This window comes from Bos taurus, chromosome 2, assembly GCF_002263795.3.
Source record: "Bos taurus isolate L1 Dominette 01449 registration number 42190680 breed Hereford chromosome 2, ARS-UCD2.0, whole genome shotgun sequence".
In the NCBI taxonomy this organism is placed as follows: Eukaryota; Metazoa; Chordata; class Mammalia; order Artiodactyla; family Bovidae; genus Bos; species Bos taurus.
The window spans coordinates 21,674,558-21,696,333 of record NC_037329.1 but is presented as its reverse complement, the minus strand read 5'-3'; the positions used below and the strand labels follow the sequence as shown (position 1 = coordinate 21,696,333).

At 41.1% G+C, this 21,776-nt stretch overlaps 1 protein-coding gene and 1 non-coding gene across 2 annotated transcripts; one reads left to right on the top strand and one right to left on the bottom strand.

Annotated features, from left to right (window-relative positions):
* Positions 1-5,015: 5,015 nt before the first annotated feature.
* On the bottom strand, positions 5,016-8,128 carry ATP5MC3 (ATP synthase membrane subunit c locus 3). The gene is made up of 5 exons (NM_001034692.2): positions 8,077-8,128; positions 7,778-7,889; positions 6,546-6,623; positions 5,840-6,033; positions 5,016-5,274 (listed from the first exon to the last, which is right to left on the bottom strand). Exons 2-5 carry the CDS (start codon positions 7,814-7,816, stop codon positions 5,160-5,162), a joined length of 426 nt encoding a protein of 141 aa, NP_001029864.1. The 5' UTR covers positions 7,817-7,889; positions 8,077-8,128; the 3' UTR covers positions 5,016-5,159.
* A 6,799-nt stretch (positions 8,129-14,927) lies between these two features.
* Positions 14,928-15,032, top strand: LOC112443620 (U6 spliceosomal RNA). Its single transcript, XR_003032025.1, has one exon. It is a non-coding gene; the product is annotated as a U6 spliceosomal RNA (small nuclear RNA).
* Positions 15,033-21,776: the final 6,744 nt, after the last annotated feature.

Here is a 21,776-nt window from a genome sequence, read left to right as displayed (position 1 = left end):
ACCAGAACACCTGATCTGCCTCTTGAGAAATCTGTATGCAGGTCAGGAAGCAACAGTTAGAACTGGACATGGAACAACAGACTGGTTCCAAATAGGAAAAGGAGTTTGTCAAGGCTGTATATTGTCACCCTGCTTATTTAACTTCTATGCAGAGTACATCATGAGAAACTCTGGACTGGAAGAAACACAAGCTGGAATCAAGATTGCCGGGAGAAATATCAATAACCTCAGATATGGAGATGATACCACCCTTATGGCAGAAAGTGAAGAGGAACTCAAAAGCCTCTTGATGAAAGTGAAAGTGGAGAGTGAAAAAGTTGGCTTAAAGCTCAACATTCAGAAAAGGAAGATCATGGCATCCGGTCCTACCACTTTATGGGAAATAGATGGGGAAACAGTGGAAACAGTGTCAGACTTTATTTTTCTGGGCTCCAAAATCACTACAGATGGTGACTTGCAGCCATGAAATTAAAAGATGCTTACTCCTTGGAAGGAAGGTTATGACCAATCTAGATAGCATATTCAAAAGCAGAGACATTACTTTGCCAACAAAGGTCCATCTAGTCAAGGCTATGGTTTTTCCTGTGGTCATGTATGGATGTGAGAGTTGGACTGTGAAGAAGGCTGAGTGCCGAAGAATTGATGCTTTTGAACTGTGGTGTTGGAGAAGACTCTTGAGAGTCCCTTGGACTGCAAGGAGATCCAACCAGTCCATTCTGAAGGAGATCAGCCCTGGGATTTCTTTGGAAGGAATGATGCTAAAGCTGAAACTCCAGTACTTTGCCCACCTCATGCAAAGAGTTGACTCATTGGAAAAGACTCTGATGCTGGGAGGGATTGGGGGCAAGAGAAGGGGGCGACAGAGGGTGAAATGGCTGGATGGCATCACTGACTCGATGGACTTGAGTCTGAGTGAACTCCCGGAGTTGGTGATGGACAGGTAGGCCTGGCGTGCTGCGATTCATGGGGTCGCATGGAGTCGGACACGACTGAGCGACTGATCTGATCTGATCTGGAAATCAGATTATCTTCCTCCTATAAGATTTAATTTTTTGATTGTTGTGGGCTCTTGGGCCAAGGATCAATCAGCCTGATGTGTAAACCTTAAGGTATTCCCAGGTCTTTTTGAGTCCGTGGTCACTGTCCTTACTCCTGCTCTGCACTTCTTTTATTCACGTACACTCCATATCATATACATCTCCCCTTTTCGAGCCCATAAGTCTTTAAGAGTATGCTTCTATCTTGACCATAAGTGGCTCCAGTCCATCCTACACACTGTTCTTGTATTAAACTTTAAGCAGATCTAGACCTTCAATAGCTGGCTGTGGTCAAATGAATTACATCTGCCAGATTACATAATTTGGCTTCAGTTTACTTTTGTAGCCTTATCTTATACTATTTCCCTACCCTGGCAGTTGTTTGTCATGAACTTAACCTCATGCTATTCACCAGCTAAGATATCCTCCTAATCTACGCTTTCTTCATTCCACCAGTTCAAGGTTTATATTAATTTGTAGAAAAATAACTCTTCTTCATGTAATTCCATCACTAGAAAACTCTTCCTACCCCTTCTGAACATCGTAGTACTTTCTGCCATTCTTCTGCAACTCACCATTCTACTTTGTTTCAGGTGTTTCCCTGAGTGTCTAGTGTTTGTGGCTAGATGACAAAATTCTCGTTACTTACACTTTATATTCAAATCTGCATTTGAGGTTAATCCCAAAGGCATCAAAAATACCCCATTTTTGCAATGAGGAAAGGTAACAACGTGTCACTAAATAGGTACACATGGAAATCTGAAATACCATTAGGAACAACATTCTTCTACCACTCTTGGGTGGTGGGGTCTCTCGGAGTATTTAAACAGGCCAAACTCTTATCAACATGGAAAAGTCATTTGGTCTTTGATGTGAAAACATCTTTATTGGCCTCTGTTCAGAAACCAAGAAGTTAGTGAAATGCAAACACCATTAATATTTGCTAGTAAGGCTGGTAGCACTTGCTGCAAAAATGTTGTACAATAAACATTTCTGCTGTTAAAGATATATTCCAGTGTTGGAAACATGTTATTATAAGTATGATAAAATTGCCTGTGGTTACACTGCTAAGTTATACTTATTTTCTAAGAATTTTTTTGTTCAGAAACTTAGAAGCCAAGCAGCCATAGCACAATTTCCTTTTCATTCTCAGGGGATTTCCTCAGCTAAGGGCATGTCTTTTAAGAAACCTGTTCCATAATTAATGTTTCAGGCCTCTTTAACCACCAAACCAGCACTAAGAGCAGGTTTTGGTTTGTCTGACTTAAGCTGATCTTATTTAAAATGAACTGGGGACTTTGCTGGTGGTCCAGTGGTGGACTCCAGGCTCCCAATGCAGAGGACCCAGGTTAGATTGCTGCTCAGGGACTAGATCCTACATACCTCAACTACCAGTTCGCATACCATAACTAAAGATCCTGCATGCTGCATATAAGACCTGGCACAGCCAAATAGTTTAAATTAATTATGGCTTTAAAAATTAATAAAATAAAATGAACTTATTACAAAGGATTGGTTAATCTAAGTATTTCCCTAGGGCTTCAAAACTGGCATGACTTTACAATCTGGACTTTAATTGTACAGTACTTAAGTTGTAAAATGCATACTTTCAACCATTTTAAAGCGTATAATTCAGTGGCACTTGGTACATTTAGTGTTGTACAACCATCACAGAACACTGATTACCCCAAAAAGAATCCTCACAACCATTAAGCAGGCACTTCCCAATCTTCTCCCACTAGCCTTTAGTAACCACCAGTCTGCTTTGTCTCTGTGGACTTTTGTTTTTTGATGCACTGCAAGGCTTGCGGGGTTTTAGTTCTCCAACCAGGGATCAAAGCTGGGTTCTCAGCAGTCAAAGTCCAGAGTCCTAACTACTGGACCACCAGGGAATTCTGTGTCTCTATGGATCTGCCTATTCTGAGCATTTCATGTAATAGAATCATATAATATGCAGCCTTACTGTGTCTGGCTTCTTTCACTTAGTCTGTTTCCAAGGTTCATTCATGTTGTAACACTTATCAGTACTTCCTTCCTTTCTATGGCTGAATATTCCATTACATGGATATACCACATCTTATCATCAGTTTATGCAAACACCATCGTTTGTTCATCCAAACATCAATTTGGTTGTTTCCACCTCTTGGCTGCTGTGAACAGTGCACTATGAACATCCGTATATAAAGCTTTTGCTTGAATGCTTATAGTTTTTTGGGTTATACACCAAGGTGTGGAATTGCTGGGTCATATAATACATATAATACTTCTCATTTAAATTGCTGAATTCAAATACTGAGTGGTACTATTTATGAAAATAGTGAAGGCTCCAGGAAATTATCTAACACACATTAGATGATTAACCAAAAAGTGGCAGTAGCTCTAGCCCTATAGTTTTTGACACTAGGTAGTGGGAAGGATTGGAGAAGGCAATGGCACCCCACTCCAGTACTCTTGCCTGGAAAATCCCATGGATGGAGGAGCCTGGTGGGCTGTAGTCCATGGGGTAGCAAAGAGTCAGACACGACTGAGCAACTTCATGTTTCACTTTCATGCACTGGAGAAGGAAATGGCAACCTACTCCAGGGTTCTTGTCTGGAGATTCCCAGGGACAGGGGAGCCTTGGTGGGCTGTCATCTATGGGGTCGCACAGAGTGAAGCTGGGGGACACGACTAAAGTGACTTAGCAGTAGCAGCAGCAGTGGGAAGGATATGGAAAAGTTACTGATTCTCAAATAGTGTGCACAAAGATTACCTGGCACTTTTTTAAAAATGCAGATGGCTGAGTCTCAAGGCCAAATACTCTAATTCAGTAGGTCTGGAGCCCAGAATTTGTACTTTATAGACATCCTAGATAATTCTGATGGAGATGGTCTTTCCACTGCACTTTAACAAACCCTTGAAGCTGATGGCTTTTTCTCAACTGAAATCAGATTAGGCAGAAGGGATTAAAGGAGTAAAATGAAGCTTTCTCAACTGTTATCTTAATCTTTTATAGAAACCCTGCAACTGTGATGACAAACAATATATCTGCTGAGGAAATCATATATCTGCTGTGAGGAAAGCTCAAGTCTTTCTAAGACTTTCTTCATTTTAATAGGCAAAACTTGACCAATAAGCAACACATAGTATTACAAATAAAATACTACTGAAAGCGAAAGAAAGCAAAGTCACTCAGTTGTGTACAACTCTTTTCAACCCCATGGACTGTAGCCTACCAGTCTCCTCCATCCATGGAATTTTCTAGGCAAGAGTACTGGAGTGGGTTGCCATTTCCTTCTCCAGGGGACCTTCCCGACCCAGGGATTGAACATGGGTCTCCTGCATTGCAGGCAGACGCTTTATCATCTGAGCCACCCGGGAAGCCCATAACTGAACCAGTTGTCATTCCCAAGACTCCTATTGTAAGCATTTGTTAGTATCAAAGATAAGCAATGCTATAGCAACTTTTGGCTTTAAATTGAAGCCAATTCAGTTTGCTTTTTGATATTGAGTTTCTTCTAAGAAGACAGATAAGATTCACTATAGACACACAATTGCTTAATGTGAGACTTACTGACAATCAAAAATTGCCTCCCTAATCCCAACACCCATTTAATAAAGTTTCAATTCCTAAAAACCCGACATGATTTATTTTTAGATCCAGGTGTGTAAGACCAGCCAGGTTAGTCTTGGAAGGTAATACTGCTTCCAAGTATTGTAATTCATATTAGCCCTTAAAAACATAAAACCATCTTAAGTAATTAACTATTCTGATTTAATCATATTTCATAGAAGCTCAAAGCACTCAAACATTTCCCCTTTATTTGAATAAACTAAAGCCCTATAATTTACAATGTGCAAAACATTAAAATAATTCCCCTAAAAATTATATTAGCATATTTTCCATCATCAGGGACTGGTACAGCCTCTGCCTGAATACATGGTCTTCTCAGTGATGATCTAAATTTAAATTCAGGTAAATACAAACCACAGCAAAAATTAAAGTTTTCATCTTTAATGAAATGACTTTGGAAATAACATACATTTCCATGACACCAACACTATAGTTTTCGGAGTCACAGTAAGATACACAGAATTATATCCGTAATTAATATGAATGCCAACATTTTAAGCAGTAATTTGTTACATGGCAAACAAAATCAAGAAAGCAACCATCAAACAAAAGAGACCCATAGCTTCAGACAAGGCAAATCCCAGGATAGCATATGAGAACAGCTGCTGCTTCAGTGAAGGGTTTCTAAAAGAGACAACACATATTATTCAAATTTTAGCATGGTTGATAAATGTTAAAGAACCAGATTATTAGTGTTGGGTTCTTTGTAACCTGAAAAGTACTAGCACACCGTTCTGCCCAGATCTCTTTTGGTTCTGCCTGTGACATTCCTTTCCCCTCATTCCTAATCATATGGGAAAAGGGAGGCATTATTCTCCCTATGTCAATGGTCAGTCTTCATCCATTATTGCCTTCTTATTCTGACCTTCTTATCCCCAAAAAAGTATGTTTTAAGATTTAATAGTTTAAATAAAAGGTCTTAAATAATAAAATGGAGACTGGTATTTTTTTAAAGCATGAGCTCTCTTGCTTTGACTTTAGACAAGGAGTTTCTCTGGTCCTTAATAGGTATACTGGAGTCTCTCCAAGGGGTTTTGGGAGCAGTGACAATGCATGCAAAGTACTCAAAATGAAATGCAAGACACAGAAAGGCACTTAATAGAAAGTAGCTATTATTATTTCACTAGTTTTCTAAGTTTCCAACTATTTCAAACATGTTTCAAACTATTTATTTGGCAATAGAAATTACCTGGCATAACCAATGATGAGACTGCCAAAGACTGTTCCAATACCAGCACCAGAACCAGCCACTCCTACTGTGGCAGCACCCGCACCGATAAATTTGGCTGCAGTATCAATGTCTCTGTTGACCGCAGTGGTCTGAAACTCCCTTTGGATTAACTGAGACACACCATTCTGGGTGCCATTAAATACCGTACAGCCCTAGAGAGCAGGAAATAAAAGCAAAGGTCAAATCAGTAATCATAGTTAGCTATTTTAATCATGGTACTGTCAAAATGATAACCACTTCTCTATATTTGTAGCTGAGTTTGAATAGAAGATGGTGTGGCACAATGGAAAACTCTAGGGCTTAGAATAATTCCAGTCTTGCAGAAAAAGAACAGTATCTACACCAGATAAGGTCTTTGAAAATTAAGAAACAGTGTATGTGCATATACTGTTTAATAGAGTAGGCTGTTCAGTAACTGTTGTTATCAAAATCATAAACACCAGCAAGTCAAAATTATACACTTAAGTATATATATTAATTATACTTCCTGGCCAAAATTCAGGTGACTAAGTTTTGGATAAAGTTTCTTTCATTGGCTCATCCTCTGCAAATTTTTTGGATGAAAGGGTGGAAAGGACTGCCTAAAACCATTCATTAATGAGGTTTTCCCCCTTTGCTGTGATAAAGACCCTAAGACTTCTTTGGTAGCATTAGTTAATTTTACCTCTCCAGTCCTAGTCTCTGGTCGAGATAACACTGAGGCAGAAATTGGTCTGTATGCAACTCTGGATCCAGCTCTGATCTGTTCATGAAAAAGATTCCATGTTATTAAGACAACAGATATGACTTCAAGGACCCTTCCCACACCATGAATTCTAAAAAGGCAAGTTGCAAAAATGAGTCAGAAACATCATGACTTCTCTCTATTGATTCTTATCCTGGCTTTTTGATCATGTTTCAATGCATGAAGCAATTTTAACAAAACTGTTAATGAAATTTTAAAACTTATTCATAGTGTATTTGTAATACTCTGAACAAAACTTTTAAGAACAATTAGTTAGAAAGAGTAAGTATTGCTTTTAAAATTTCAATTATTGTAGCGCCACAATTCAGATCAGAAAACCAGCAATAAATACCCCACATTCTTTGGTAAGTTAAGTGGATCAACAAGTACTATACACGCTTGTCATTTTAAATAGCCCATTAGTTAAAATGAGCTCGCGCTATTTCTAAGATTATTCCTATATGTCCATTAATCATAAAATTAAAAAGCAGTTTAAACAATTCCACACTGGTGGAAGAACAATCTTTTAAACAGTCTGACCATAAGGACATATTCCTGCCCTTGAGTGTCCACTAAGGTCACAGAAAATTCCTTCAGAACCGAGACCTGATTCTCTAAGATAAACCCCGCAGATCTTCACACAAAGTGCCCAAAAATAGTTTGGGAAATAACACCCCAAACGCAGTAGAAACTTTCGGCTCCTGCACTAGCCGCCTCCGCCCACACAAGGTGAGGCAAAGTTCCTCCCTCTGCAGCATCGAGTTTGACCTACAGATCGTAATGGAGACCGCAGCAGTAGCGAACGTAGGCCTCGAGGCCCCTTCCAGCCTTCTCTGCACCCCAACCCTCGCGTGCCCCGATCCAACAGGGTGCCGGAGGAGGTGGGGGAGGGGCCGTTCCAGGACAAGGAGCAAGGAGGGTTTGACCTACACCGAGCTGGGCCTGACAACTAGGCCTCGGCGGTTCTCCATAGCCAGAGTGGAGGGGAGGAGCGAAGTAAGAAACCCCAGGAAGGAATAGGAAAGGGATAAAAAGACACAGAGGTTAAGAGGCGTGAGGGAACTGTCCCGAAAGGGCCGTGAGTTCCACGCGGAGGTGACCCATTCAACAACGTGGACGTCTGGGCCAAGAGGTCGGGCCCTCGAGCTCCGGGCCCAGTCTGGGCTACGCACCAGAGCTGGGGTGCAGGCAAGCTTGGCGCAGGCGAACATCTTGCACTCTTCGGGGCAGCGCAGCTGGAGGACTTGGGTGACAGGAGACGTGGGCTCCTCTCCCGCTTCCTCTCTGCGGAGGCAAAGAGGCTTAAGGTCAAGTGTCCTCCGAGGGCCCGTACTTCCACCCAAGTCCCTCAGGTTCCCGTGCACGCGGTCAGCTCGGGCCCAGCGCCAAACGAGGCGCCTGCAGAATGAATGGGTCCCTCTGGGGCGCGGCTCCACCACGGCCAGACCCGGCTTCCGCGCCCTCCGCTTACCTTCCAGGGAGGTGGCGGCGGCCGCTGCGGCAGAGGTCGAAGGAATGGGGCTGGGCGCGCAAGCGCAGTCCCGCTCTTATCCGCACCGCAGCACCCGGATGGAGAAGGCGGGGAATTGGGTGCAGCCCGGAAAACGCTCAAGGTCATTTGTAACAACTTTATTGGTAACCAGTCCGGAAGGACAGAGACAGCCGCCCCAAGATGGAGTGGCGGGCAGAAGAGGGGTGAGGGAGAGACAAAAAGTAGATATTGAAAACTAGCCCAGGGAGAGGGAACCGAACGGATTATTTCGCCTTTGATCTAAGCTGGTCGCAGGACAGTGGGACTTAATCCTTCAGTTGACTTTCTTAATGAGATTTGGCCTTTTATCAGTTGGTAGGTTTCTTTCGTAAAAGAGATCCCTTCCTGGTCATTCTTCTTTGTGAAAATAGGACTCTGTGGGAAAACGGTTCATTCACTGCTTAGCAGAAAGTGAAAATACATTTCTGTAAAGGAATCTGAAAAAGAGTTCCAGAAGTCTGGAATAATCTTTTGGGGGAAAGTGGGCCTGACTTTCTGGGACAAGTTCAGTTCAGTTGCTCAGTCGTGTCCGACTCTTTGCGAGCCCATGGATTGCAGCATGCCAGGCCTCCCTGTCCATCACCAACTCCCAGAGCTTACTCAAACTCATGTTCATTGATTTGGTGATGCTGTCCAACCATCTCATCCTCGGTCGTCCCCTTCTTCTCCCGCCTTCACTCTTTCCCAGCATCAGGGTCTTTTCAAATGAGTCAGTTTTTCGCATCAGGTGACCAAAGTATTGGAGTTTCAGCTTCAGTATCAGTCCTTCCAATGAATAATCAGGACTGATTTCTTTTAGGATGGACTGGTTGGATCTCCTTGCAGCCCAAGGGACTCTCAAGAGTCTTCTCCAACACCACAGTTCAAAAGCATCAATTCTTTGGCACTCAGCCTTCTTCACAGTCCAACTCTCATATCCATACATGACCACTGGAAAAACCATAGCCTTGAATAGATGAACCTTTGTTGGCAAAGTAATGTCTCTGCTTTTTAATATACTGTCTAGGTTTGTTATAGCTTTTCTTCCAAGGAGCAAGCGTCTTTTAATTTTATGGCTGCAGTCACCAGCTGCAGTGATTTTGGAGCCCCCCAAAATAATACTGGGACAAAGGAATAAGCAAATGAATAGATCTAAGAGCTTTGTTGGAGAAGACTCTTGAGAGTCCCTTGGACTGCAAGAAGATCCAATCAGTCTATTCTAAAGGAGATTGGCCCTGGGTGTTCTTTGGAAGGAATGATGCTAAAGCGGAAACTCCAGTACTTTGGCCACCTCATGCGAAGAGTTAACTCATTGGAAAAGACTCAGATGCTGGGAGGGATGGGGGGCAGGAGGAGAAGGGGATGACAGAGGATGAGATGGCTGGATGGCATCATGGACTTGATGGACATGAGTTTGAGTGAACTCCAGGAGTTGGTGATGGACAGGGAGGCCTGGCTTGCTGCAGTCCATGGGCTTGCAAAGAGTCGGCCACGACTGAGCGACTGAACTGAACTGAACTGAACTGAAGAGCTTTGTGACTTGGGCACAAAGTTACCTCTTGATAAAGAGAGGGAGGTCAGTTTTTCTCCCAGCCCTGTGATTGGGAGAATTAAGGGTTGTAAATGTTTTTTCGTGTAGGGCCAGGGACTAAGGAAAGTCCGAGTATTTTCAAAACTGACCCAACTTTAACACTTGTTGTGGGTAACTTTGGGCTTCAGATCAATACAGAAATATCTTAGGGAAAAAAATGGCTCTTAGTGGACTTGTGTCAGGTCTTGAATTCTGTAAATCTGACTTAGTAGTTCTAACAAGTGGCTGTGGAGGTGGTACAAGTCAACATGAAAGATTAAGTATCTAGGGATGTCTAGGGACTGAAATCCGACCCACTTGGCCTAGAGCCCTGAAACAACATGGACCCAGAGGATCACTTTTTTTCTAGTTGGCACCACGGTGCAGTATCATCTGGCAGTAATCCTGGGGAGAAGCCCTCAGAACTAAAACTTGAAGAACGAGTTAAGACTGATCTACTTCATAGGCAATTAAGACACTGATCCAGCTTCACAGGCAAATGCTTCAAACTCACATGTGAGCTAATCATTTTAGGCCCAATCTTTAGCACATAAAACAGAGTTAATTCACATGTGCAGTTCAAGGAGAACTTATTAGTATATTTTCTGAAGCACTCAATTCTTGCCTGAAGTATATGGTAAGATGTCCTTTGATGTCTAAAGTTGAGGAAACAATAACGCTCTGTCGTAGTCAGGGTTCACCAGAGAAACAAAACTAGTTGTAAGAAAAATTTGACCTCTCTTGGCAGGATCCTACTGGTTCTGTTTCTGTGGAGAACCCGGATTAACACAGAGCATTATTATATTAAGCATTATTGTTTACATATATATATAGGCTTCCCAGGTGGCACTAGTGGTAAAGAACCCACCTGCCAATGCAGGAGACGTGGAAGATCCCCTGCAGGAGGGCATGGCAACTCACTCTAGTATTCTTGCCTGAAGAATCCTGTGGACAGAGGAGCCTGGAGGGCTGCAGTTCATAGAATCGCAAAAAGTCAGACATAACTAAAATGACTTAGTGTGCGTGTGTGCCTGTGTGCGTGCGCGCACACACACACACACACACACAGAATGACCATGTGGAATTAATTGACTTATGTGGTTATAGAGACTGAGAAGTTCCATGAACTGATGTCTTCAAGCTGGAGACTCAGGAAAGCTGATGGTATAATTGAACTGGATCTGAAGGCCTGAGAATCAGGGAGGCCAATGATATAAATCCCAGTCTGAGAAAATAAGATGGAATGGCCCACTTCAGTAGTGAGACAGGGAGGAAAAAAGTGAATTCTTCCTTTCTCTGACTTTTGTTCTATTCCTCAATGGACTGGATGATGGCCACCCACATTGGGGAGGGCAATCTACTTTACTGAGTCCACAGATTCAAATGCTGATCTTGGCGGGGAGGGAGGCCCACTAGGGAGGGGATATATATATATAAAATTATATATATAATTTTGACTGATTCACATTGATGTATGACAGAGACCACTACAACACTATAAAGCAATTATCCTCCAGTTAAAAAAAAAAATCTCATCCAGAAACACCTTCACAGACACTAGAAATAAAGTTTAATATACATACTCCTGTGCCCAGTCAAGTTGACACATAAAATTAATCATCACAGGCCTTATACTTCAGTAATAGATTATCTTAAGGGAAAAATTATTCTAAATGAATTTGTGTATGGAAATGGCTTAGAGAAAAGCCCTTCCTCTCCAGCCATAAATCAGTAGCAGTAACTGTTGAGAAGAGGCAGGAGAAAAGCCAGGCCCCCTAACAGTCTCACTTGCATGGTGCATATGGGTTAGCTGCCTATAGGAGTGAGAGATACCCTCTGTGTCCAGGTTCCCGCCTGACATGTGTCAGCATGTCAATGAGCAGATGAGTTGGCCTAGAGGAGAATAGGTCCTTTGTGGGTTCTGTCAGTTACAGTTTAAATATTTATGAAGAATTTTAGGTGTTCAAAGAACAGATGTTCTACCTTTGAGAACAGTGTGTGTGTGTGTGTGTGTGTGTGTGCACGCGCACGCACATGTTTAAAACAGAGACACAAAGAAAGACAAATAATAAGTTAGTCATAAGTATTTAATCCTGTCTACATTTTTCCTTAGACTGTGGAGTCAGTCATGTTAAGTTATGGGACATTAGAATTAGGTAATATCTGATAATATCTGGGTGATGATGGCATGAGGAAGAAAGGAAAGGGGCAGTAAAAAGAAGTATGAAAGATAATTTCTAAATAAATCCTTCCCTATCCTGCATGCTCCTGTGCAATGTGACTTTGCTACTCATTTCATCTAATCAACTGCTTGATAATTAATATAGAAAGGTCATTTTCATTAAAAGAATACGTATATGAATATAAGATCATGTTCCTCTGCTGACTCTAACCCATCTCGAAGTAAGTAACTTACTCTTTTTCCAATTAATATGTCAGATGCTGCTAGTTACCTATTCAGCTTTATTCTCCCCTTCTCTCTTACTTACAGGATCCTGCTCCCAGTTAAAAAAATACTGAGCTTCCCAGGTTCACTTACAGTTAGGAATTATCAATGGTTTGTGAGTTGAAGTTACTTGGCAGTGCCTCTAAGAATGCTTAGAAAGAAGTTAGAGGCAACTGGTTCATTTTTTTTTTCTTTCCTTTTCTTTTTCCTGCCTGGAATATGAACCAGTGTCTGGAGGTGAAGCAGCAATCTTGCAACCATGAGTACAGAAACAACACATTAAGTATGGAGAAGCTGGGAAAGAAAAGGAGCCGGATACCACTCAACCATAAAAAAGAATGAAATTTTGCCATTTGAAACAACATGGATGGACTTGGAGGGCGTTATACAAAGTGAAATAACTCAGGCAGAGAAAGACAAATACTATATGATATCACTTATGTGTGGAATATAAAAATAAAACAAGGTAGCACCCGCTCCAGTACTCTTGCCTGGAAAATCCCATGGACGGAGGAGCCTGGTAGGCTGCAGTCCAGGGGGTCGCTAAAAGTTGGACATGACTGAGTGACTTCACTTTCACTTTTCACTTTCATGCATTAGAGAAGGAAATGGCAACCCACTCCAGTGTTCTTGCCTGGAGAATCCCAGGGACGGGGGAGCCTGGTGGGGTGCTGTCTATGGGGTCACACAGAGTCGGATACGACTGAAGAGACTTAGCAGCAGCAGCAGCAGAGATATAGAGAACAACCTAGTGGTTACCACTGGGGAGAGGGGAAAGAGTATGGGGAAGACAGGGGTAGGGGATGAAAAAGCACAAACAGTTACATACAAAATAAATAAGCTACAAGGATATATTGTACAGCACTGGGAATATAGCCAATATTTTATATGACTGTAAATGGAGCATAATCCTGAAAAATTATTAATCTCTATGTTGTACACCTGGAATTTTACTATACATCAACCATGTTTCAATTAAAAAATAAATAAGGAGTCTGAGTTAACTTTCTTTTAGAGTAGCTACAGCAGCCCTTAACTGCCTATTTATGGACTTCATGGTACAGGAGAAAATCAATCTATTTGGTTAAGCCACTGAGTCAGGTTTCTGTTATGTGCAGTTGAACACAATCCAAACTGATACATAATTCTGTAGATTTACACCTGAAACTTTTTTGGATTTGGGGCTGTGATTATAGTGGCCTATTCTCTCACAGAATTTACATTAACTTACATCTGTCTTTTTTCCCTTATCTGCTAGGTATTTCTGCTGGGACCAACCACAAGACAGAAATCATAATAGTAATTTGAACAGGGAAAATTTAATATAAACTTTGTTGACCAGTAAAAGGTATCTAACTACTAAAAATGGGAGAGTAGGTTCTCAGGGGTCTAGAAGCAGGAACTATAAGAATAGCTGCTACCCTTGGCTGAGGAGGAGAGGGCATGGCTGTCGCAGGAACCTACAGTCCACAGTCCACTTGTGGTGAAGAAACTTGCTGGAGGCAGGGGCCGCACAAGCGAACCGCGAGGATTGCTGAGGTGAACACAAGCAGGCCTCTGCTGCAAGCCAATCCACCTGAAGGAGAAAGTCCTTGCTCTTGTTCTGGCTTCCCAGTGTCTTTCCAGCACCCTCTATTGGCCAAACCTAACATTCTGCCAGTTGTCATAGTGGAAATGCCTATAGGGTTCAGCTGTAGAACAGAAACAAGGCAAAGAAGCATGGATTTCTAGTTGAGAGTCATAAGTTACTAACTAGGAGAGATGGTAAGATTTTTAAGGGCAGGAATTAGGCCTAATTCATATTTATGTCTTCCACAGCAGCTAACATAAAGTATTAAACATAGTAGTCACTCAATAAATGTTTGCTCAGTAGTAACTAAGGTACTGAGTATGGTTGAAGTAACTTGCAAAAACTTATTCTTCTAACTAAAATTTTAGGCTGTGGGGACAAATTGGAATGACCTCTAGAATTTCTTTTTCTTACTTGTATTGCAAAATTCAAACTTAGAGAACTCGAGGAACATTTTCTTCTTCTTCTTCTTTTTTTTAATGTGTGGCATGAATTTGTTCAAATAAACATTCTGTGTGTGTACCTAAGAAGGATTCTGTATTTATAGTCTTGTGTACCTAACGAATTCATTAAAAAAACAAAACAATAAAGTCCTTTATTGACCTGTTCTGTGATACAAAGGGACTGCCCAGGTGGCTTAGTAGTAAAGAATCCATTTGCCACTGCAGGAGATGCAGGAGATGTAGTTTCGATCCCTGGGTCTGGAAGATCCCTGGAGAAGGAAATGGTAACCAGTTTCAGTATCCTTGCCTGGAGAATCCCCACCAAGCTTGGTGGGCTACAGTCCAGGGTGTCACAAAGAGTTGGACACAACTGAGCTTTCCTGAAGAATCCCTTGGATAGAGGAGAATGGAGGGCTACAGTCCTTAGGGTAGCAAAGAGTAAGACACGACTGAAGCGACTGAATGCGCATACGTGCATGCATGAATGACTGAGCACACACAGCGCACGTGATACAATAGAACATTGGCAGAAATGGGACATGAGCAGAAGCAGAATAGGCCCTGGGCTGGCTTGTGAGGCAGGCAAGGTCTGTCGGTGATTAGTCCTTGGCTTTTTTCTCAAAGCCACTGGTCTGTCAGTGGGCAGCTGACTCTCTGCTGGGACCTTGTACTTTCTTGGTGTCTCGTGGCTATGTTAGGCTCTCCATGGCAGCAGCTACTGAAGCTATCTCTTCCAGGTAGTTTCCACTTCTGAGCTCTTACCCATGTAAAATCTAACTTATTGCTTGCTTCAGCAGTGCATATACCAAAATTATAGTGATACAGAGAAAACTAGCATGGCACCTGTGGAAGGGTGACATGCAAACCCATCATGTATTCTATTTTTTATAGTCTGCTACTATATTCTCCAAGCCAGGCTTCAGCAATACGTGAACCGTGAACTTCCTGATGTTCAAGCTGGTTTTAGAAAAGGCAGAGGAACCAGAGATCAAATTGCCAACATCTGCTGGATCATGGAAAAAGCAAGAGAGTTCCAGAAAAACATCTATTTCTGCTTTATTGACTATGCCAAAGCCTTTGACTGTGTGGATCACAATAAACTGTGGAAAATTCTGAAAGAGATGGAAATACCAGACCACCTGACCTGCCTCTTGAGAAATCTGTATGCAGGTCAGGAAGCAACAGTTAGAACTGGACATGGAATAACAGACTGGTTCCAAATAGGAAAAGGAGTACGTCAAGGCTGTATATTGTCACCCTGCTTATTTAACTTATATGCAGAGTACATCATGAGAAACGCTGGGCTGGAAGAAGCACAAGCTGGAATCAAGATTGCTGGGAGAAATATCAATAACCTCAGATATGCAGATGACACCACCCTTATGGCAGAAAATGAAGAGGAACTCAAAAGCCTCTTGATGAAAGTGAAAGTGGAGAGTGAAAAAGTTGGCTTAAAGCTCAACACTCAGAAAACGAAGATCATGGCATCTGGTCCCATCACTTCATGGCAAATAGATGGGGAAACAGTGGAAACAGTGCCAGACTTTATTTTTGGGGGCTCCAAAATCACTGCAGATGGTGACGGTAGCCATGAAATTCAAAGACACTTACTCCTTGGAAGGAAAGTTATGATCAACCTAAGATGGCGTATTCAAAAGCAGAGACATTACTTTGCCAACAAAGGTCCATCTAGTCAAGGCTATGGTTTTTCCTGTGGTCATGTATGGATGTGAGAGTTGGACTGTGAAGAAGGCTGAGCGCTGAAGAATTGAGGCTTTTGAACTGTGGTGTTGGAAAAGACTCTTGAGAGTCCCTTGGACTGCAAGGACATCCAACCAGTCCATTCTGAAGGAGATCAGCCCTGGGATTTCTTTGGAAGGAATGACGCTAAAGCTGAAACTCCAGTACTTTGGCCACCTCATGCGAAGAGCTGACTCATTGGAAAAGACTCTGATGCTGGGAGGGATTGGGGGCAGGAGGAGAAGGGGACGACAGAGGATGAGATGGCTGGATGGCATCACCGACTCGATGGACGTGAGTCTGAGTTAACTCTGGGAGTTGGTGATGGACAGGGAGGCCTGGTGTGCTGCGATTCACGGGGTCGCAAAGAGTTGGACATGACTGAATGACTGAACTGAACTGAACTATTTACCTCACAAGTGGAGAAGGAATGTGAATGCATCTAAGAAGGGGAGAGAATTACAAATACATTTCCTATGTTTTAAAAATAGAGGTTTCAAAAATGGTTCCCAATATGAGAAGGAATGGATTGAAGGGAACAGGAATAGATGCTAACCCTCTTTGAATATACTTTGCTTTCTGGATTTGGATTTGGAACCACGCAACTCATTTAAAAAAGTGGAAAAAAATTAAATCTCCTACAAATTGAAACAGATGAATTCTAGGTATCTAGTTGGTAGCATAACCACAATTTACTCTTTGTAGGTACAAAGAGTCCAGAAATGGATAAAAAGAACAAACAACTCCTTGATCATCAGCTTCATGCTCCTTGGCCCCTTTGCTGTTCCTCCAGCACCCCAACCATACTGCCCCATAGAACTACATGTTTTGCTTCTTTAGTTTGGAACACCTTATGTTTACTTGGCTTAACCTCCACTTCATTCAAGTTTTTGCTCAAGTTACCTCTTAAGTGTGGCTTTCCTGGATCCTTTACTTAACTTTATATTTCTCTGTGGCTGTTATTGCTACCTTGGCATCATGTACGGCCGGTTTGTTTGTATCTCACATTAGACTCTAACTTCTTCAAGAGATGGGAATACCAGACCACCTGACCTGCCTCCTGAGAAATCTGTATGCAGATCAAGAAGCAACAGTTAGAACTGGACATGGAATAACAGACTGGTTCCAAATCGGGAAAGGAGTACGTCAAGGCTGTATATTGTCAACCTGCTTATTTAACTTATATGCAGAGTACATCATGAGAAACATTGGGCTGGAGGAAGCACAAGCTGGAATAAAGATAGCCGGGAGAAATATCAATAATCTCAGATATGCAGATGACACCACACTTATGGCAAAAAGTGAAGAACTAAAGAGCCTCTTGAGGAAAGTAAGAGAGGAGAGTTAAAAGTTGGCTTAAAACTCAACACTCAGAAAACGAAGATCATGGCATCTGGTCCCATCACTTCATGGCAAATAGATGGGATAACAATGGAAACAGTGACAGACTTTATTGGGGCTCCAAAATCACTGCAGATGGTGATTGCAGCCATGAAATTAAAAGACGCTTGCTCCTTGGAAGAAAAGCTATGAGAAACCTAGACAGCATCTTAAAAAGCAGAGACATTACTTTGCCAACAAAGGTCCGTCTAGTCAAAGCTCTGGTTTTTCCAGTACTCATGTATGGATGTGACAGTTGGATCATAAAGAAAGCTGAGCTCCAAAGAACTGATGCTTTTGAACTGTGGTGTTGGAGAAGACTCTTGAGAGTCCCTTGGACTGCAAGGAGATCCAACCAGTCCATCCTAAAGGAAATCAGTCCTGAATATTCATTGGAAGGACTGATACTGAAGCTGAAACTCCAATACTTTGGTCACTTGATGAGAAGAACTGATTCATTTGAAAAGACCCTGATGCCGGGAAAGATTGAAGGTGGGAAGAGAAGGAGACGACAGAGGATGAGATGGTTGGATGGCATCACCAACTGAAGGGTCATGAGTCTGAGTGAACTCCGGGAGTTGGTGACGGACAGGGAGGTCTGGCGTGCTGCAGTCCATGGAGTTGCAAAGAATTGGACACGACTGAGTGACTGAACTGACCTGATATGATAGCAGGGACTTTGTTTTGTTTATTGCTAGATCTACATAGCCTAGAACTTGCTTGATCTATTTATAGGCACTCATTTCATTTTTAAGCAATGAGGTTGGAGAAGGAAAGGAGAAACCGTTAAATTTTCTTCACATGTGCATGTGTGTGCTTACCTCTGCATTATTTGATATGTTACCATAAGCATGAACTTCAACAGTTTAAAAGGCAATATGTTAGGAAAGTTTTAATTTATGATAACTGATAAATGTATTATATTATCCTCTCTGTGGCACCTGCATTAATGAAACCAAAGGGAAGCATTATTAAATGTTGAATTTCAGTTCTTGGTGATGGGCTTGGGTGTACTTTTAGGCAGTAGCCCTATCCAATATATTTCAAATTATATTCAAACTCTAATCTATTCATGGTAAGGCTATTCCTGTTTTAAGCATCATGTATGTGTGGATGTGGGTGTGTGCTCCTTTTTATCTATATATTGGCTGGAGTTTCTTGTATTCTTTTATGTGATAGAAAGGTATATTGTCAGTTTCAGCTATATGTGTGTGTATATACATTTACACACACACACACACACATGCACACACATGCCATGCCATGCCATGCCATGCGGCTTGTGGGATCTCAGTTCTCCAAGCAAGGATTGAACCTGGGCCGTGGAACTGAAAGCAGTGAATCCTAACCACTTGACCACCAGACAACTCCTGTATTACTCTACTTTTATTTAGTTTTTCACATTTTTTTCCTTTAGATTCATGTGTCAATCATTCATTCAACAAGCATTTTATTTATTTATTTTATATAATTGTGATCCTGCTTTCTATAAGGATTTTCTTTGCTGAGAATTCTAGAATAAAATATGTAGTAATTAAGGTAAAATTAAAAGCCTTTTTTTCCCTGGCCCCCTACTACTTTGCTATTAAAATCCTCTGGTCTTCTATAGGTTTTCATGCTACTCTCTAAATTCATCCCACCCTTGTAACTTTGGCTGCTTTGCCTGACAAAGCACAGGGGGACCTCTGAGTGTTCAGTTACCTCTTATATATATCAACAAAATACATGTTACTCAAATTCAGCTGAAGGTTAAAAACAAAACAAATGGGGGGGGGCAGACTAAGTGCAGTGTTAAGAATTAGAACCAAGTTTTGTTAACTGTCTCTATTTGCTATCGTTGCTCCAAGATCATCTAGACAAATAGTATTTCCCTTGAGATCTGATCATTCCTTCCCACATTACACTTCTCTTGTCTTGGAGTTTTTATTTAATTTGGACCTCTAACCTGCCAGAATAGTAACCCTTTTGGCTTACTCATCCCATGCTTTGACATCCAACCAGTTTTCTCTTAAAAACCATCAGGAAAAGAATCCCATCAAAATTGTCTTTCTAAAATAATGTAAGTAACGTATAACTACAGGCTTATAAATAATCAAAGCAATATAAAAATATAGCCAGCAAAATTATAACTGTTGTTTATCCTCCTCCCCAATATTGGTTTCCTCCTTAAAAATAAAAATTATTAACAGTATAGTGTGTACCTTTCTGGGCTTTCTTGGTGGCTCAGATGGAAAAGAATCTGTCTGCAATGTAGGAAATCCGGGTTCAAGCCCTGGTGGGGAAAATCCCCTGGAGAAGGGAATAGCTACCAGTATTCTTGCCTGGGTAATTCCATGGACAGAGGAGGCTGGCAGGCTTTAGTCCATGGATTTGCAAACTTTCACTATATTTTTACATGGAAAGAATTGGACATGACTGAGCATCTAAGAATATAGGAATATTGATATATATGAATAGAGTTTTTAATTTTCTTAAAAATTTATATCTTATTTTCAATGAATAGTGCTGGGAAAATTGGATATTTGCATGTGAAATACTGCAAATCTTACCTCATACCATATACAAAAATTAACTCAAAGTGAATCAAAGACATAAATGTATGATGTGAAACTATAAAACCCTTAGGAAAAAATCTCCATGACAATGGATATTGTAATGATTTCTTGGATAAGAAACCAAAAGCCAGGCAACAAAAGAAAAAGATAAATTGGGCTTCATCAAAATTAAAAACTATGCATCAAAGGACGTTATCTAGAGAGTGAAAGGACAACCCACATCATGGAAGAAAATATTAAAAATCATATCCCTGATAAGGTATTAATATTTAGAATATGTAAAGAACTCCTACAACTAAACAACAAACCCCTCAAACAACCTAATCTAAATATGAAAAAAGGAATTCAATAGGTGTTTTGCCAAACAAGATATACAAATGGCCAATAAGCACATAAAAAGATATACAACATCACTAGTCACTAGGGAAATGCAAGTCAAAACCACAATAAGATAGCATTTCATACCAATAAGAAAGCCTATGATCTAAAAAAATGAAAAGTAACAATTGTTGATGGAGCAGTGATCACTGGAATGTAAAATGGTGTAGCTGCTATTGAAGACAATGTGATGTCTCTTCTAAAAAGCTAAATAAAGAATTACCATATGATCCACAATTCCACTTCTAAGTATATACTCAAAATAATTGAAAGCAGGGACTCAGATACTTGTACATCTGTTTATAGCAGCATTCTTCAGCATATTCCAAAAGGTGGAAAAAATACAAATGTCCATCAACAAATGAATGGATAAGCAAAGTGTGGTATATACATACAATGGGATATGTATGCTGGAGAAGGTGTGGAGAAAAGGGAACCCCCTATGCTGTTGCTGGGAATGTAAGTTGGTGCAGCCACTATGAGAAACAGTATGAAGTTTCCTTAAATACTAAGGAATATAGAGTTACGTATGATCTAGGAATCCCACTCCTGGGCATATCTCTGAAGAAAACTATAAATTGAAAAGATGTATGTACCTCAGTGTTGATAGCAGCACTATTTACAATAGCTAAGACATGGAAGCAACCTAAGTGTCCATCAACAGATGAATGGATAAAGAAAATATGCCTTTTTTATCCGATCATAAATGGAATATTACAACAGAATATTACTCAGTCATAATAAAGGATGAAATATTGCCATTTGCAACAGCATGGATGGACCTCGAGATTATCATACTAAATGAAGTCAAGTCAGACAGAGAAAAACAAGTATCATGTGATATCACGTATATGTGGAATCCAAAAAAAAAAAAGTGATACTAGTAAACTTATGTACAAAACAGAAACGGAGTCATAGAAAGCAAACTTAAATGGGGAAAGGGAGTATTGCTGTTCTGTTGCTAAGTCATGTCCAGCTCTTTGCAGCCCCATGGACTGCAGCATGCCAGGCTCCTCTGTCCTCCACTATATCCTGGAGTTTGCTCAAATTCATGTCCACTGAGTCAGTGATGTTATTAAACCATCTCATCCTCTGCCACCCCATTCTCCTTTTGTCTTCATTCTTTCCCAGCATCAGGGGCTTTTTCAATGAGTCAGCTCTTTGCATCAGGTGGCCAAAGTATTGAAGCTTCACCTTCAGCATCAGTCCCTTCAATGAATATTCAGGGTTGATTTCCTTTAGGATTGACTGGTTTCATCTCCATACAGTCCAAGGGACTCTCAAGAGTCTTCTCCAGCACCACAGTATGAAAGCATCAATTCTTTGGCACTCAGCCTTCTTTCTGGTACAACTCTCACAGCTGTACATGACTATTAGAAAAATAGTCTTTCACTATAGAAAAATAGTCTATGACTATTAGAAAAATATCTTTGACTCTATGGACCTATGTTGGCAAGGAGATGTCTCTCTCTCTTTTTTTTTTTTGCAATCCCTAAGGTTTTATTAACATGAGTTTCCAAAAATAAGCATCCATATTAGTGTGGGAGGAGAGGGAAGGGCAGGGAGAAGGAATTCTGCT